Genomic DNA, 17,672 nt, shown 5'->3' on the forward strand with positions numbered 1-17,672 from the left:
ATATTCAACTCAATTATGAAAGGCCAATTGAATTAAACCTTGTTCAGATTATTTTCAAAAGAATAACTAACTAAATTGTGATTTGCGAAATATTCTCAAGGTTTCTGAGATATCAACCAAACTTTGGATTTGGAAATTGGCTAGTTCTTTTGTGATCCCGAAGCGATCATTATATAGTTTCTGCATGGGATTGACTGAAATTGGAACTTGATCAATAACTGGTAGGAAGCTACTGATCATCTGAAAATTCTCAAGCTAACGTTGTAAAAGATTTCAACGTTTTTGGGGTGTACAGCATAAAGCCTATGATAAATGGCAGCATCTAACAAATTAAAATCTTACCAAGAGTGTACATGTACTAAGAGGAACATAACTAGATGGGGCCGGTCTAATTCATCTTAATGTTTCCAATAGGAGTTCAGCATGATGGATAAGAACTAATTAGCAGAAACTGATTGCTGCATAATGGTAAACAAATCTGAATGTTGTGATTTGATCAGTTCTACTTTTAGCTTTTATTTATCTTTTCATGCATTCCCGTCAACTTTGACATGACCTTATTAGGCTGCAAGAAAATCCAGTAGTTGGCTCGTACCGGATAGCTCTAACATTTGACATCATTGCTCAAAATCTTTAATTCATTTAGGCCTCTTGGCAGAAGCTATATATTGAATAACAATTAAATACAGAAAACGAGATCAAATGATAGTTCTGGTTTTCTTGTTTCACGTGACCAATTACATTCCAAGTCACCATGGATGAGAGGGGGAAGTCCAGCCAGCTAGAATAATGTCCTATTTTAAAGAGGGGGAAGTCCAGCTACATTAAAATAGGACATTATTTTGGAATTTGAAATACATATGTATCGAATTTGCATATGTATCGTGCCATGGTGACTTCCCCCTCTTTGAAATAGGACATTCCAAGCCTTTTGGCAGAGTAAGTTTCTATATTATTATTGAGTAAATTTTATAGACACTGATAATGTATACATTATCACGGTTAGATGCACGATACATATGCAAATGTTTGGATTTCAAATTCAAATTCGAATTATGTGTCATGCATCAAATGATGAAAGTGTATATATACACAGTAATGTATAGAAAATTAATCCATTATTATTTAGCAGTTTTTGTTGGTCAAGTATCTAGCTATTGTTTATCATTTTTTTGGTCAAATTAAGTTTCTCTTCTATTATTTCTTTCTTTTGTTAGACAAGTAAGTTTGTGTATCATAGTTTATTAGTATTTTTTGTTGGTCAAGTAAATTTCTATATTATTATTTAACTGTATTTTTTTTTGTCTTGTTTAGTTTTTGGTAGATTGAATATTGTATTAGATAATTTCTCATAGTTGAATATTGTATAGGGTAATTTATCCTATGTTGTTTTTCTTTTTTTTTTTTGATCAAGTCATATAATCTATAAGTAGAGTGTCTTGTTATCACAATCAATGGAGAAAGATGAAAAGTTGATAGTTTTATTCTTTTAATTTTAAGGGCTTGTTTGGTGACGTATTCCATCAATGGAATTTTTCTTGTAGCCCATAAATCGGTGTCCCTCCTCTCGAACTCGAACTCAGCATAAGACTCTTCTACCACGTCAATGAAAATCAACTAATAATGTATATATAGCTTAAAACAATGACAAATTCAGGCATGCTCCAAATATCTTGCACTCTTTTCATTCTCTCAGCAAATTCCTCATTCTATAAAGTACAAGATCCTACTTAAATTTTGGTAATAGTCCTTAATCAATGGATTTTGTTAAATTAGTTTGCTCAAACTTATTCTGTAGGTGCTCTGACTTTTAATCATGTTAAACGCCACATTTTAATGGATAAGAATTAATCGAAGTAAATTGAACATTTATATCCATATTACAATTTTTTTTTATTTTTCTTATAATTAGAGATGCATTGAAAAGTAAAAAGTTTACAGAGTAGTAGTTATCATGATACATGAAGAAAAGTGTTTAGATTGGGGAAAAGTTATGAAGAAAAGTGTTTTAAGTTGGAGAAAACTTCCGGTATCTATTACTGATTCCAGCAGTCTGCTTATATACAGGTACAAGAATTGTAACAAAATGGGAAGATACAATCATTCTTAAAATCATGTAATGGAAAGCTAAAACTACTCCTACAATTAAGTCATGACAAAAACATATATGATAACAATATATACAGCTGTATGATTGAATATCTCAACAATACAGTCATCCTAGGGTTACTCATCTTCCGCAAGAAAGGAAGTCCATAGGGGAAACTGGGATCATATGATATATGCCAGTAACGTGGCTTAATCTATTCCTTTAATCCGTGGCCGTAGTACCTGTGTTGCTTCTGTTAAATTCAAAGATTTAATACTATACGCTATGCAATGCAAAGCCTAACAAATCTATCTACTTAGGGTATGAACTGGACTAACCTTCAATAATTTTTCAACAAATTTATCACTTTTTAGTCTTAGCCAGCCACTATTGATGACCTGAAGTACCTAGATCAAACTTGTAAGTTGCAAGGCAGATATTCTACCATGTATCATGTGCCCTGATGCCCTCATCCTCAGATAATCCCTCCCCCTGCCAACTCTATTAATACCATTCCTTTGGCAAACAAAATCTTCACTGCTTTAGTCGATCATCCTATCATCAAGAAATTAAGTTTAGAGGAGACAATGACGACCCCAATTTTGATTAATCTCCTGATTTCTTCCTTTCTTTTAGCTTTCTCAGTTAACTTTCCACTAAGCACAGCTCAAAAATTTCCTGCTCCAGTTCTTGACACTGCTGGACAGCAGCTTCGTAGTGGTGTGAACTACTATATCTTGCCAGCAAAGGGCGGCAACGGTGGGGGAGTAACATTTGCAACCGGCGTAGATAGCCGCTGCCCATATGAAGTTGCGCAAGCATCCGACAAGGGTAATAATGGAATCCCAGTAATGTTCGCACCATTTGATGGTGATTCCATAATCCGAGTTGATACTGATTCAAACATCAGGTTCATCGATTTCAGGCCTCCGGTAACTTGTCCTGAATCCCATGTATGGACCCTTAATAGCAATAGAACATTTATTCAAACTGGTGGAGTTGAAGGGAAGACGGGACCTCAGACCATAAACAACTGGTTCAAAATTCAGACTTATGAAGATGCATACCAGCTGAAATACTGTCCTGGTACTGAAGTGTGTGGCAATCCCTGTGGAATTCTGCTTCTTTGTGAAAATATTGGCATCCTCGTGGACAATGGAAAGAGGGCTTTGGCACTAAATCAACCAGCGCCATTCAAGGTTGTGTTTACCAGGGCCTAGAGATTTTATACATCTTTAGACATTCCTCCAAGTCAACCTTGAATTAAATAAATTACTGTGACTGTTAATTCATGTACACTTTATACTATTGTTGAAATAAGTGAATACTACCATCTCCATACTATTGAGATCTCTCTTTATACTTCCTCTTAGTTTCTGATTTATTTGCTCATATGGCGGTGGAGCCATGCTGCTAGTCATGTTTCGTGGTTTTACAAATTACAAGCTGTTTCTCTTTTCAACTGAAAATGATTGAGTACATCATTTAGATTTCTTTGAGTTCTTATGCTTCCTAACAAACCTAATAATACTGAAACAAAAAAAGAAAAGAAAAAGGAACTATCTTAAGAAAAATTGTACAGCATATGATTTGTCGGTCACCAACCGAATCAAATACACGGATGTAATGGAAAACTGCTGAATTTTGTCACAATCACGATGAAGAAGACATTAGCATACAATTTGCAGCTTTATGTAGTAAATAAAATTATTTAATAATTGAAGGATGAACCTTTGAAAAAAGGTATAGGACCTCTGAGCGCAATTAACCTTCAGCTGTTTGATTGCTTTCTGAAGCATTACCTGAATATAAGGAGGTATAACTCTATTAGAACAAACAGAAATTAGAAAAGCTTACGTTAGCTATCCAGATTAAGAAAGAAGAATTGGGTGGAGCTTCATTTAGTTACTATTGTGCTGCAGTAATTTTTATGAACTTTACATAAAATTGAAATCGAGTTTTATCACATTCCAAGTCATTCTCTGAATATGTTGGGAAAACTCATCATTGCACTAATCTGGATACGTGTAAATACGTTTAAACATTTTACTTCTGGCTTTATCTTTTTTTCTTTCACCTTAATTTCCTCATTCTTATTTCTTTAGGGCTTGAACCAAATCAGTGACAAAAAGTAAAATATTTAGGCTCCTGCAGTATATTCTCTGGATTCTTGATATCCAATATTTTCCGCTCACAAATTCCAGACTGGTAACCGGTTAGTGCAATGGGAAAGATATAAGAACAGTACATGATAAATTTTTCTCTTTTTCCCGTAGTCAACAAATAAATGCAGAATTTTGCGTGGTCAAGCGACCAGGGCCTGCACATTCACCACCCTTGCAACTTCAAAAGCTTATTAAGTCTTGTGAAAAAGTCCAAGGTAGAACAGATTCTAGGCTTATTATTCAAAGTCTTGACTATTCATAGAGACCTTTGAGCTGAAGCTATTTACTTATCCAGTACGGGAAGGAAAATTCAACCAGAATAAGATGATATATCTGATTTTGCTTCTTTGGCAATTCATCGATTGTGGTCCAAGTTTTCATGTTTGAAGGCATTTGTCAACCTGAGCCTAATTAATTAGAATCCAGAAACCTACCATAGTTGCAAATTTTGCAACTCACAGAAGTGATATTTCACACCTTGATTTCTACTTCATAATCAGGGCCTAATATTAAAGTAAGCCCCCTTGAGAAAATCAATTATCAAATCATTAAGGGTAAAAAACAAAAAAGCCTTTGGGGTAAATCTAATATATAGAAAAGCTCCGTGATTTCAAAACGTATAAAACGACACCTCATGTTTTGAACTAAATTGTAAAGGTGACGGAATCCATTAAAATTAACGGAAATGACTTATTGAAATCTAAAAACAAATTTTTTATACCTAAATTTTAACAAATATACATGTTTTACCTCTTATCCCTCAATTTTCTCTCTTTAGAGAATGAAACAAATAATTTTGTTGAGCTGCCTTTTACTTAGTTATAGCAGGGTATTTTTGTTATTTCATCCGTTCCCATTAATTTTAATAGATTCCGTCATCTTCAAAATCCAGTGCTGGATGTTAGGGAGAAACACCTGGATGGAGAAACACCTCGGAGAGCTCATCAATGAGCCCAATATGTAAGTATGAAATCCAACTCTGACCCAAAATCTTAAACTATTAGGTTTCGGATCCTTGTTTACATATTAACCGCACTTTTTCCGTCTCTCAAACTAATGTAGGACATAATCCTTTACTCATGAACCTAACAAATTTCCCTCTTCATGAATAGCTCTTCACATTAAACCCAAGTTTACAATCTCTTCTCTGAACTCACTTTAATACTCAACACAAACTCACCTTAATACCTAAAGTCACCTCTTCTACCAATCATGAACCCACTCTTTTTCAACATCTAAACTAGATTCTGAGCCCCTACCAATCCTTGGCTCCTTGGTCTGACACCAACCAAAACTCCTGCCAAACTCATGGTGCACTAGGTCCAACATCAACCAAACTCTTTGACACATCGATCCACCATTAAAAAGAGAATTTTTACCGACCCAACTCTGAGAAGAATCCACTTGCTTATGAGTAGTCCAGTTTCATAATCAGAAGTTCTGATATCACTTGTTAGAAAGAAACATCTCGAGAGAGCCCATCAAAGAGTCCGATATGTAAGTCAAAAATCCAATTTTAACTCAAAAGTTTAAACTGTTAGATCCCAAACCCTTACTTACATATTAACCACTCTTTCTTAACTAATGTGGAGCATAATCTTTTACTTATGAACCTAACATTGGGCATTGATGGAAATGTCGTCCAAGTTGGTGTCGATTACTATATAGTGCCACCTGATGGCAGCATACAGGTGGTGGTGGGCTAGGACTACAAAGCAGAGGAAATCTCACCTGCCCACCTGATGTTATCCAGGTACTGAACCAGACATCCAATGGTATTCCACTTACATTCTCCCAGTGAACCCTAACGATCATATTGTTCCTTTAGGAACTGATCTAAACATTGAATTCTTTGGCTCAACAGTCTCTGTTTTATCGACTATGTTGAGACTTGAGTACAATGATGATGTTCCAAATCAATTTTTTGTGACGACCGGTGGAGTTAAAGGAAATCCTGGACGTGAAACACTAAGCAATTGGTTTGGAATTCAAAGATATGAAGATGCCTACATCTTTTATTTTTGTCCTGCTGTCTGTAATTACTGCAGACCAGTTTGTGGGAATATTGGTGTTATTCTTGACAATGGCAGAAGACTTTTGGGCCTCAGTAATCAACCACTGAAGGTTACTTTCAAGAAAGCATAAAAAAGTGTTATACTTGAAAAAAAGGGTAAATAAGGGAACTTACTGTGCTGTTCTACGTACTGTTGTATTAATTGCACTGAATAAAGAACCTCTTATTTTCCTTTTCTTCACTATATATCGAAAGAAGAAAATAAAAATCATATTAGAGGAAATGGATAGCAACATCCACTATAGTGACTAAAACAATGCTTTCTAAAATAAATTTCTGCAGTTTCGTATGTATATCACTTGATAGTACCATGGCAACATCTCCAACCCTCTGCCTCCTCCGTGTTAGTCTTTCATTACCATCAGCAAATGCAAAGGTTTCTGGCTTACATTAATTCATGCCTATTTGTTTCCTTTCCGTCTAAAAACAACTTAAGAACTAAGCGAGCATAATAATCATGTCACGTTCAAGTTAGACACAATTAACCAATCGTTTTTTTTTTTTTTTGGGTAACGAAGTCTTACGGTTGTGAAAACTTCAATCCCTTCTTGAAGAAAATATTGACCAGCTCCGATGTCCATAATTCACGGATTCAATACTGGATGAGTGCAACATATTTCTACTTTGTGGTACCTCACTCTCTAGGCAGTTCTGGGTCTTTTTCTTTAATTTAACCCTGGTTATGAAACTCTTGAAAATTAATGCTAACTGCTTTGCAGAAAATTTATCCAGCAGGAAAAGGAAATTGAACCATAAAACACAATGACAATTGACAACAAAATGAGTTTACCAAAAGAAACTACATATGCTCAGTACGGAAAGGAAAGTTAACTCGGATCACAGGTTTTCTACTCTTACCGCCATGGAACATGGCATCGTAGTCTGAGCTTTTCTGTGACAGTGAAGAAGACACGGCATAAAAGGAGAATTGTGGTCGAAATTTTAATTGTTGTATTCCTATCTAACGTTATTGTTTCTGTTGAAATATCAAGACCGATGGCTTAATTGGAAGTCCCCCAAAAAAATTTTTTTTTTTTGTTGGCAGAAAATACTACATAGTAGTAGATGTGTAACCTCTGAAAGTTGCAACACTAGTGGACTCAGGTTTACAGATGCCTTCAAACCAGAAAGCTTGGACTACGATGTCATGTTCCTAACAATACAAAAACTGATATCCAAGTTTAATTTTCCTTTCCATAACGCGCAGCAATTGTAGTTTCTTCTGGTAAACTCATTCAGTTGTCAATTTTCGTTGTCTTAATTTAGGCGAATTTCATTTTCATGCTGGATAACTTTTCTGCTAAGAAGTTAGCACTTATAAATTCAAGGGAAAGACGCAGAATAGCGTACGTAAAGATTGATGCACTACAAAATAAATAGGTAGCAATCGTATTCAGTATTTTAATCCGTCAAATATGGACATCCAAGAAAATCAATAGTATCTTCAAAAAAATTGAAGATTTAAACGCCTAATTGGAAAAAAAAAAAAAAGAAGAAGAAAAAGAGTATCTTGAAGGATTGAAGATTTCACTAACGCCTAATTGAAGATTTCACCAAAAAAAGGACTAGTAAATTGCTACTGACTAGTGAATTTCTGGCTCGACAAGTCTAATTGAACTTTTAATATATATATATATATATCGATATACTTCCTCCCTTTTTTTATAACTGACGTTTAAGAAATTTGCTCTAGTGTACTTTTATCTGTCGTTTTATTATCCCCATACAGTATTAATTATTTTTTCACAATTTTACCCTTTTATCTCTCTTTTCCAACACAGGGTTCTTAATTACTACTCCTAGTAATTATTACTCCTAGAGTACTTCCATCTTCAACATGTGCTTGTGTGAATTCAATATTTAAATCTATTTCAAGAAGAGGCTGTTTATGTTTTGAAGCCATGTCTAAAAGAATACAAATAATGTATTTCTCTTGAGACTAGTTTATATAGTGAAGTCCTTATAGCCTCTCAAAATATTTGGTGGGAGTTAAAAATGTTTAAAATTTCAGGTTAAAAATTTAGGTGAAAATTTTTGGTGGGAAAGTTTTTCATTTTAGAAACATTTAGTTTCATTTTAGAAACATTTAGTTTGGTGGGAGTTAGTTTGCATTGCTTTTGGCCTAGTAAAACAACACCATTTAGTACTCTAGTGAGAGAAAAACATGGGTGAATTGGACAATTAATGAGGGTATAAAAGGAAAGTAGTATACAGATTTAAGCAATGAAAAACTTTTCTTAATTGGTGTGCAAAACCTTAAACGTCAGTTATAAAAAAAGGGAGGAAGTATATATATATAGTTTTCAAGTTTTTATATTTATTATTGTGAAATGTAATTTTTATTTGGTGAATTCGATTATATTTGAATATGCTTGATTAAACTCAATGATATTTGAATAGACTTAATTAAGTTTGATTAGACTCAATTAGGCTTAATTAAACTCGAATTCGAGTAAGGTAAACTAAAGTTGAACCTGACTTCTAGAAGTTCAAACAACTCGAGTTCGAATTCAAATTCAATTATTTTATCTTACTAATCGAGCTCAACTCAATTTAAATGCACCCCTAGTCATGCTACAAAGTGGTTCAAACCACACTTGTGCACTTCAATTTGTGAAGGTGATGATTGACTGCCAATGGCATCGCAATCGATCACATTCTCACCTCTGTTCATAAAGTTATTCGAAAATCCAGTTACGTCAACATCAAATTCACTAGTGAAAATCAGGTTTGTGGGATTCGTAGACAAAATTTTGTGGAATATTGGTGGATTTTGAAGCAAATTCCGGGACACGGACCAATACTGAGCAATTGCCAATTGGTTCAAAATTGAGAGATATGAAAAGTCCTACTTTATTTTTCTATGCACGCATTCATTTTGTCCTTTTGCTGAATGTAAACACAATTAACATCGGTAACAACGGTGGTTACAAAGGAAGCAGACTCTTGGGGGCAGAGTGATCAGCCTCTTAAGGTTAGATTCAAGAAAGCATAAATCTTATTTTTCTCTTAAAAAGGTTAGTTTTTGTGAGAATTTTATCCTGACAGGCAACCCACAAGAAATATTGCACTCGACTGTTTGCTAAAAATTTTTCAAACCCATGAAATATCTTACTCAGTCGCATCTTTGTACTTTCAATCCCCAGTAGATGAACATTATATTTCAAAGAGAACTGACCCTTAGTGTTAGCTTTCCAAATGATGGAGTCTTGAACATCTGACATCTAACTTCTTGGAATGGCTTTAATGGTATTGGTGATACAATCAGAAAGTTCAAAAGAAATACAATCAAATTTTCATCAACCTCTATCTCCAAAGATAGAGGAAATAATGAGGGAATCCTCCTTTAAATTGAAGAGAACCAGAAACTAAACTCCTTAGAGGCCCCAAAGAAGTCCAATCTTCCAGCCAAATCCTACCATGTTTTCCATTATTGATGGCCCATCCCACTCCTTAATTATAAAGGTCTACTCCAATTATATAAGACTCTTCTGGTTCATAGATCCTTTGATATGGTTAAGGATCGCTCTTTTCTTATGTCTGGTGGTTAAGGAATCCACATACTTATGATTCAGAATTTTAACCCAAGGTTTTTCTTCCTCTTGCATAATTCTTCAGCACAACCCAACCATTGCTATTGCATTCACATCAACAGTCTTCCTAATGCCAAGCCCACCAAGAGTCTTGCCTGGAGTTGTTACGGTCTCCCAATTTACCAAATAGACCTCGGAGCATATATATCATAAGAGGAAGGGTCTCTCAAACAGATTGATTAGATATGGTTGGACTTGGAGCGTTGTTGAAAGTTTCAAAGCAGGACCAGCAACAGTACTACATGCCCGTGTATGGGGGGCAACGGATAGAAATTGTGTAAAAACCACAACCGACAAAGGAGACAAATCAGACGGGGGAGATGCGGACGATCCAATAGCAAGTCATTTTGAGGAATCTAAGACGCCAAATGATCCGAGCTATGTTCATCTCAGGCGATCGTTCAAACAAGTTCTTGTTATATATATATATATATATATATATATATATATATATATATATTTTGGTGTATGGAGGAATATCCTGAAATCACCAGACTAATTACCCCAGAGAGACAGAGCTCGCTCCAAAAATACTCAACAACAATAGCAAGTAAAAGTCGAATTTAGAACTTTACTGTAAAGACACAAAATCAGTTCCATCTGAATTACCGGGCACACAAATATATGTTGACATCACTCATTTATGATGTAGGCCCTCCCTTTTAATTTGTGCTAAATTCTTCATTTTTTTCAAATATGTATTAAAGCATACCGTCAGTAACAAACTAAAATTAAGCTGCATCCTTAATTTTAGGAATTTTCATGTTTGTGGATCCTCATGTTTACGGCAGGTGGACTCATTAAGAAATTGACCTATCCTGACCTCATTTTCAAACTGCAGCCAAAAACGAATTGAACAAAGGAAAAATAAAAAAAATAAAAAAAAAAGAGAAAAATCTACAGAAAAAGCCGGTTGTTAGTTTCGTAACCTTGTGGCAACTGTTTGGATTGTAAATTATTTCACTTTATAGAGCCATAAATTATTTCACCTTATGACAATCCAAACACCACATGTTGAGTGAAATATTGCTCTGCTGTTCGAAAGTCCAAAGAGCTAGGAATTTCTCATAGAGACGTGTCTGTATCAAAATTTTTTCTTTTTTGTTGAGGGAAAAAAAAAAGCCAGGTCCTTGTGTTTGAAGAACAAGTAATATCGCTATTATCTGCTTGTTTTTGCTGTAAAATTCACAAAGCCAAACAAAAATCTCGACCTATACATATTGAAGTAGAGGCAAACCAAATCTCACAACGTTGACTGAATCAATACAGAATTACAAACTAATGCAAGACTCTTCTCATCTTCATGAGACCATATGCTAAGCACAACTATATATTGTCCTACCCACACTTTGCTAAACCTAAAAGGGCATTGCGTTGGACATGAAAATTGTTTTTTCGTGAACACATTTTCTAATCATCTTTTTATCTCATATACATCAAACTACTATAATATATTCTTCTACAAAAACTTCTAAAAATAACAATCCAAACGACTTAAATCTCACACCGTTGACTGAATGAGCGGAGAATTACAAACTAATGCAAGACTCTTCTCATCTTCACGAGACCATACGCTAAGCACAACTGTATATTGCTCTACCCGAACTTTGCTAAACCTAAAAGGGCATTGAGCTGGACATGGAAATTGCCTTGCGGAGATTCTTCAAGGCTTTTTCATAGCGTACAAATCCCATAAACCAGAACTCGAAATTGTCGTCGGTAACTATTTCTATGTACTTCTTTGCCGGCTTCTCAACGTTCGCACTTTCATTGGCCTTTTTGACCTTTCTCACGGGGATTGAAACCTGTAAAGGCAAGCATATCAGTAATTAATGAAGAGTTGTTGACATTGAGGGTTTCACGACTCAACTGAAGAAATTAACCGCGGCGTGAAGGGACTAAATAGAAACTTTGACATCAATTTAAGTACTGATGAAAAAGGTAATTTTCCCCACTTTTCACTTTCTAGAATCACTACACCATTTTATCAGGTCCAAGCTATATATATATCATTCCAAAGTTAAAATTCAACAATCCAAGTGGTTGTCACCTGTTCTTTAGGGTCTAGCCAACGCCCGGGGCTGGTGACCCCCTATATATACATACATTGTCGGCTTTCAAGTTCAAGCAGAAATTTCAGGTTCGGAAGAAATTGCCAAGGAAAAAGAGCGACAACTGACAAGAAAGAAATGAATAAAAAATCGGAGGGACAGAGACTTCTCTCTCTCTCTCTCTTTTTTGCTGGGTTTTTGGTAATATGAGACTATTCTCTTTATTCTTCTTCAAAATGGTGCATTTTAAAGCTTTTAACTTTTAACCATCGATTTAAAAGCAAAATGAGAAGTTGGCAGTTGAAGTTCATCCAATAGTAGAAGGGCACTTTATGAGATTAGGTATGAATTATATACAACTACTCATCTCTCAATTATACGCGTTTGAATTATATATTATTTTCACCTTATTTACAAACACTAACTTGTTTATATCATCAACATATTTTTTAATTATTTTTTTATTTCACGTGTATCACATAAAAAAAATGCTACTTCACAAAATTATCTCAAATAATTTACTATCAAACACATCGCGCTCATAGTAGATCAACTACTCATTGCCAATAACTAACTGCTCAAAGGAACAACCAATACAATACCAAAAAAAAAACACACACACACACACACACCCAAAAAAAAGGGATTTCCGGCATGCTAGTTATCTGTATAATTAGCAGAAATGAATTGCAATAATCTCCTTTTTCTTCCTTAGGAAAATCAAACCATATTTTTTTTTTAAAGAAAAACTTAATACTCCAATATAAAAACATCCATCAGTTTACCATAAATTATGTAATTCTTCTTCTTCCTTTTTTTTTTTTTTTTTTGAGAGTTAGCTGATAGAGAGAGAGAGAGGTGGTGTGGTAGTTTATTTTCATAACTGTGGTACAACAATCTATTTGTTTAGACGTAGTATAATTAATAATTACCTTGTATGGTGTTCTAACAACACCTCCGGGACAGGCCGATAAGGTAACTGGTCTTTCACTGCAGAAAGCAACCTTTTCGGTGGAAATAAAGAGGATTCCAGCAATTGGACCAGCGGTTGTTGACAAATAGCATTGCGAAGCTTTTAGCAGCTGCTCCCCATCACTTACACTAAATATTTGCCTGAATATATTCTCTCGCCCCCCTTTTCGAATTATTTTCGCCCCCAAACTCAACTTCCCCTTCACTGTTTCAGAAAATTTAGGCCCCAATTTCACTGCAAATTCACAATAACAACCAAATTTATTGCTTAGAAGACGCGTTCGAAATTTTTCAAGAACTAAATATTCCCCCTGCAACAAGCAGAGAGCAACTGCACAACGAAAATTCTCAATCACATACTAGGACAAAAACATTAACAATGATAGCGTACCATGCTCACGAATTCTGTAAACATAACTGTTGGCCTTCCTCTCTAATTTTTTCTTCTTCTTTTGAACCACCACCTTGGAATCGTCTCCCTTGTCTTCTGCAGTTAAAATTCAAACAAATCAATGACCAAAATCTTTCCAAAAAGGCAGAAATTAAATCTCCTGAAATTCATGAAACTTACCGGTTTTGAAGATCGGGGAAAGAGGATCAGCTGAGGAGGAGGGACTCTGGCATGAGGTAGCAGGTTCAGAAAATGAAGTGGGCCTCTCACTTTCAGGAGTTGCAGTTCCATAAGAACCCATCTGAAAGAAATAATCTTGATGATGATCAAATTCTTGATGATGATCGTTCTTCATATTGATTTTTAGCACCTCAACGCGGAATGAATTAATCAGAGTACTAAGTATATTTCCACTGCTTGGACTTGGGAGGAATACGGAGACTATAATAATGACTCTGTCCCGGTGAAAATTAGCTGTAGTTTGTTTCGTTATACTTCTTCTAGTATCATATGTAAGTAGGAGGAAGAAGGGAGGGAAGGGGGTAGGAAATATCCTCTAGCTCGGAATATAATTAATGCAGCGGTGATGTACCGTCGCTCATTGGTGGCAGGTTATGCACTGTCGGTGAGCCTCCGTATAATAGTGAGGATTAACATTTTTCACTTATATGTTTTTGTGGTATGACAAAAATTATTATAACGATTTAATATATATAAATTAATTTGTTAGGATGTGATTCGGCCGTATCTCACTTAAATTTGCATTAAATTATTGATTTATCTAGCGCGCGTGCTTGTAAGGCACTAGTTAAAATATATTTCAAGTATTATATTATTAAAAGTATAAACTTAATTAAGGAAAATAATAAATACAAGAGGGAACAGGTAAAATTAAATATAAAAAGTATATAAATATAAGAGAAGATAATAATTGTTAATATGTGTATATATATGATAAATTAAGTGAAAGTTAGGTCTGTAACGAGTGTCTAAGAGCATCCGTTAAAAAAATTCTTAAATTATTGTGCAACATACCAAATTAGTTATTTTATGGTTGCTCTTCTTTTTATTTTATTGATTATTCACTTTTTGCTTTTCTCCTTGTGAAGTCATAGAAAAGAATTTACTAGATTTTTTTTTTCGAAACGACAACTATTAGACAACCTATCTATCCTAAACTAGAGGGGAAGGAGAGCCTAAAGAGATTTTATGTTACGGGTTAGTAGTTACACAGACCTTACTAAATCAATGGAGTGATTTGACACAATTCTTGGACTTTTTTTGCTGACCTACCGCGCAAGCAGGGTTTAGCTCAGTGGTGGAGTATTTTTCCTAGAGAAGAATTTACTAGATGATGGTGTATTTTTCCTTTTTGTACTAGTTACCCCGAGGGAGGGAGGGAGGGAGGGAAGACCGGACCTCACGGCTCACAGTGGCATATGCTTTCTTGTTCTTTTGTCTTTCCTTTTTGTCCTTTTATATTGACTATCATGTATAATGCACGATTGTTGAGTTTAGTATTAAAAAAACAATTATTTGCTTTCATTTTATATTCTAATTTTATCTTGCATGTACTCTATGGTTTTTGTATCCATTAAATAATGAATTGAAAATGTTGCCGTTTAGAATAAACACAAAAAAACAAAAAAAAAGCATTGGATCTATTCACAATTGACCAAAAAGCATAGAATCATGGAGTAAGAATGGCTACTACCCTAATTTCACCAAAGCATCATGGAGTGCGTGAATTTAGTTTTACATATCATTAGGAAGAAAAAATATTGCAGAGTAGATTAGATCAGACCATAGTGGCCGCCGGCTTTGAAATTTTTAGAAGAGTTGACGGAGACTTGGACTTTTGATGCACATTTCATCGTCATAGAGGTAGTTATTATTATAACGTCTCTTCGGGGGAGACATCTGATAGATGTAGTTATGACTCTATGTATATTCTACATGATACTGGTAACATATTTATAGGAGCATAAAAAGTAAAAAAATAATAATAATTAGAAAAATGACGAGATTAATCGTAGTTTTACTACTATTACTTGTGCAATAACAGTGGAAAATGGGGCCTAAATGACTGTGACCTATACGATCTTGGACTTGGGATGGGACCGACGGTAGTCAGGTCAACCTTTTTTTTTTTTGTAATTTTATTTGTTTTCACAAGATATATATTTATTTTTTAAGAGTCTAATTCATTTTGAACATAAAGTAAATGTGGAATAAATTTTTGTGACTTTCCGTATATGTATTAGTTACTGTTAAAATAAATGTATTTAAGAGTGAATTACTAGGGTATAGTATTATTTGAAATATTATTTGGAATAATTACTGTAACATTTTCTGTGATGCGATATATGTGAAATAAAAAGGTAATTGTGAATATAAAAGGTGAACTGAAAAATGTGTTTATAATGCAAGCGAAATATTATTTGAAATAATTTCACTGTCCAAACAAACCTAGTACTAATTCAAAACTTACCATTTTTTTTTTTTGAGATAATCATGGCTTTGTAGAGAATGAGCATCCCTACCTCAAAATCACGGCGCTTCTTTTGGTATAAACTCATATAATTTTGATATACTCGTGAATTTTATTTGTACTAGACTTTAACGAGATACATATACAATCTTAAAGGAGCTACAAGAATCAATCAAACAAAACCGGACAAAACCCAACTCTTTTCTACCCTTTTTCTTTTCCCTCCTTTCGAAAGATCAGAGGCAGTCAGCTGGATTTCAGCACTGCAGGCTATCTTGGACTGCTTAATATAACAATTGTTGAAGGCCTGTGACTATATTTGATCTTCGTTTCTTCGTTTTCTTTCATTCGTGATCATCTCATCTGTCGCTTTTTTCCTCGGAAGTTACCAGGTGGTGGTTGAGAAAGAATTTGCAATTAGTATTCTCAATTCATCCATGTCTAGTGTGGAATACTATAATATCAGTAAAAAAAAAAACCAATAATAATAATATCAGTAAAAAATATATATATATAAAAAAGGGCCGCCTTCTTCTGCATTAGAATTTTCTGGGCATCGTCTTCTTGTTTTTTCCATCGTCTTCTGGGCATCGTCTTCTTGTACCTGCTGCACAATGTCACCCATCCGGCTGACCGGTCGGCATGACCCACAGAAAATTGACTGGACTGAAGCGTGCGCTGATAAGATAACCTCCAGGACATGAAGATCCACTGACCATTGATTGACCTTGTCATTACCGAGTCAGCTGCCCTGTTTTTGGCCAAATTTGTCTTCTACAAATTTTTTAACAACTTTAGTTACGGTAACTTCAAAAAATTCCTCAAAATTTTTAAATTATACATTTTAAAATACTCAAAAATTTACACACTTCAAAAAATTTTTCTACAACTTCTATAATAAGCTACAGTAAAATTTTAGATAAATATCCAAAAAACTCATTTGTCAAACGAGACCTTTGTTTGCTTAACATTTAGTATGTAATTAAGGTTTTGTTTCTTGCATTAGTTATCTTGACTTTTGAGCATGAAGTAGAAGTAGAAGTAGAAAACAAACCCGAAAGATGAAGATTTGTTAGTCCATCTGTCATTTTATTTGTACAAGCATAAGCCCATCAAGAAAATAGATACGGTTTTTTTTTTACTTCCACGATATTATTATTTTCGATCTTAATTTGTTTTCGATTCCAATATTGGAATTCTAAGTCAGATTTAGGATTCTACGAACACCGAATCCATTTTGACTTGTTTATTACTCGAGTTAAATTCAAAATTATATGCAGCCAAAGCTTAGACATCTTTTCTGAGTTAACCCAAATCTGAGTTCAAGTGTTACAAGTGTTATAGAGTTTTTTTTTTAAAAAAAATTTTCTTGGTTAAAGTAATTGGTCATTGTAGTCTACTAGTTCAAATTAATCATGAAATCCGACAAACACCAAAGTTGTCTTCATTATTTTAACAAGAAATTTGTTGATAAACTTCATTGACCGCCTCCAAAATTTCAAAGGGCTTCTTGATACGTCTTCTGAATCAAAGTGCGAGTAACACGAGGTGCACAAAAATACAAACCCTAACACATTTTTTTGTCCTGATTTTGTTTAAACAAACATTTGATGATGACCAGTTTATACCACGACAAAACCAATTGAATGGTTTTTGAAGATTTTCAAGTAGCTGTACTTTTTTGAAGTTTCCAAAACCGGCAGGCTCTATATAGTGTACTAGTAAACAACAGTGCGTCAAATTAGCTATAGCAAGTACCAATATTGAATATTGACTAAGGCTGGTGGCCACTCCGGACTTTTTTAGGCCCTCTCCCTCCCCATAGTGTAAGAAGCTATCGTATTAA

The 17,672-nt window shown here is 34.4% G+C and overlaps 4 protein-coding genes across 5 annotated transcripts in view; 2 read left to right on the forward strand and 2 right to left on the reverse strand.

Annotated features, from left to right (window-relative positions):
* Nucleotides 1-2,650: 2,650 nt before the first annotated feature.
* LOC113768858 (kunitz trypsin inhibitor 2-like) lies at nucleotides 2,651-3,449 on the forward strand. The gene has a single exon (XM_027313365.1). The coding sequence runs from the start codon at nucleotides 2,677-2,679 to the stop codon at nucleotides 3,307-3,309; it is 633 nt and encodes a 210-aa protein (XP_027169166.1). The 5' UTR covers nucleotides 2,651-2,676; the 3' UTR covers nucleotides 3,310-3,449.
* Nucleotides 3,450-5,861: 2,412 nt separating this feature from the next.
* On the forward strand, nucleotides 5,862-6,399 carry LOC113768917 (kunitz trypsin inhibitor 2-like). The gene is made up of 3 exons (XM_027313421.1): nucleotides 5,862-5,945; nucleotides 6,008-6,029; nucleotides 6,119-6,399. Exons 1-3 carry the CDS (start codon nucleotides 5,862-5,864, stop codon nucleotides 6,397-6,399), a joined length of 387 nt encoding a protein of 128 aa, XP_027169222.1.
* Nucleotides 6,400-11,361: 4,962 nt separating this feature from the next.
* Nucleotides 11,362-13,852, reverse strand: LOC113768545 (GEM-like protein 7). 2 transcript variants are annotated; one of them, XM_027312948.1, is made up of 4 exons: nucleotides 13,516-13,852; nucleotides 13,336-13,428; nucleotides 12,905-13,179; nucleotides 11,362-11,726 (listed from the first exon to the last, which is right to left on the reverse strand). In XM_027312948.1, exons 1-4 carry the CDS (start codon nucleotides 13,688-13,690, stop codon nucleotides 11,538-11,540), a joined length of 732 nt encoding a protein of 243 aa, XP_027168749.1. In that variant the 5' UTR covers nucleotides 13,691-13,852; the 3' UTR covers nucleotides 11,362-11,537. The 2 variants fall into 2 exon arrangements, with proteins under 2 accessions (XP_027168749.1, XP_027168748.1); XM_027312947.1 differs by having other exon boundaries at nucleotides 13,336-13,431.
* Nucleotides 13,853-16,211: 2,359 nt separating this feature from the next.
* The window catches only part of LOC113768918, a 4,285-nt gene continuing 2,824 nt past the window's right edge, over nucleotides 16,212-17,672 (reverse strand). Inside the window, exon 4 of the mRNA XM_027313422.1 lies at nucleotides 16,212-16,280. Coding sequence (XP_027169223.1) covers nucleotides 16,212-16,280 — 69 coding nt within the window. The remainder of the gene's footprint in view (nucleotides 16,281-17,672) is intronic.

Source organism: Coffea eugenioides, chromosome 4 (assembly GCF_003713205.1).
Source record: "Coffea eugenioides isolate CCC68of chromosome 4, Ceug_1.0, whole genome shotgun sequence".
NCBI lineage: Eukaryota > Viridiplantae > Streptophyta > Magnoliopsida > Gentianales > Rubiaceae > Coffea > Coffea eugenioides.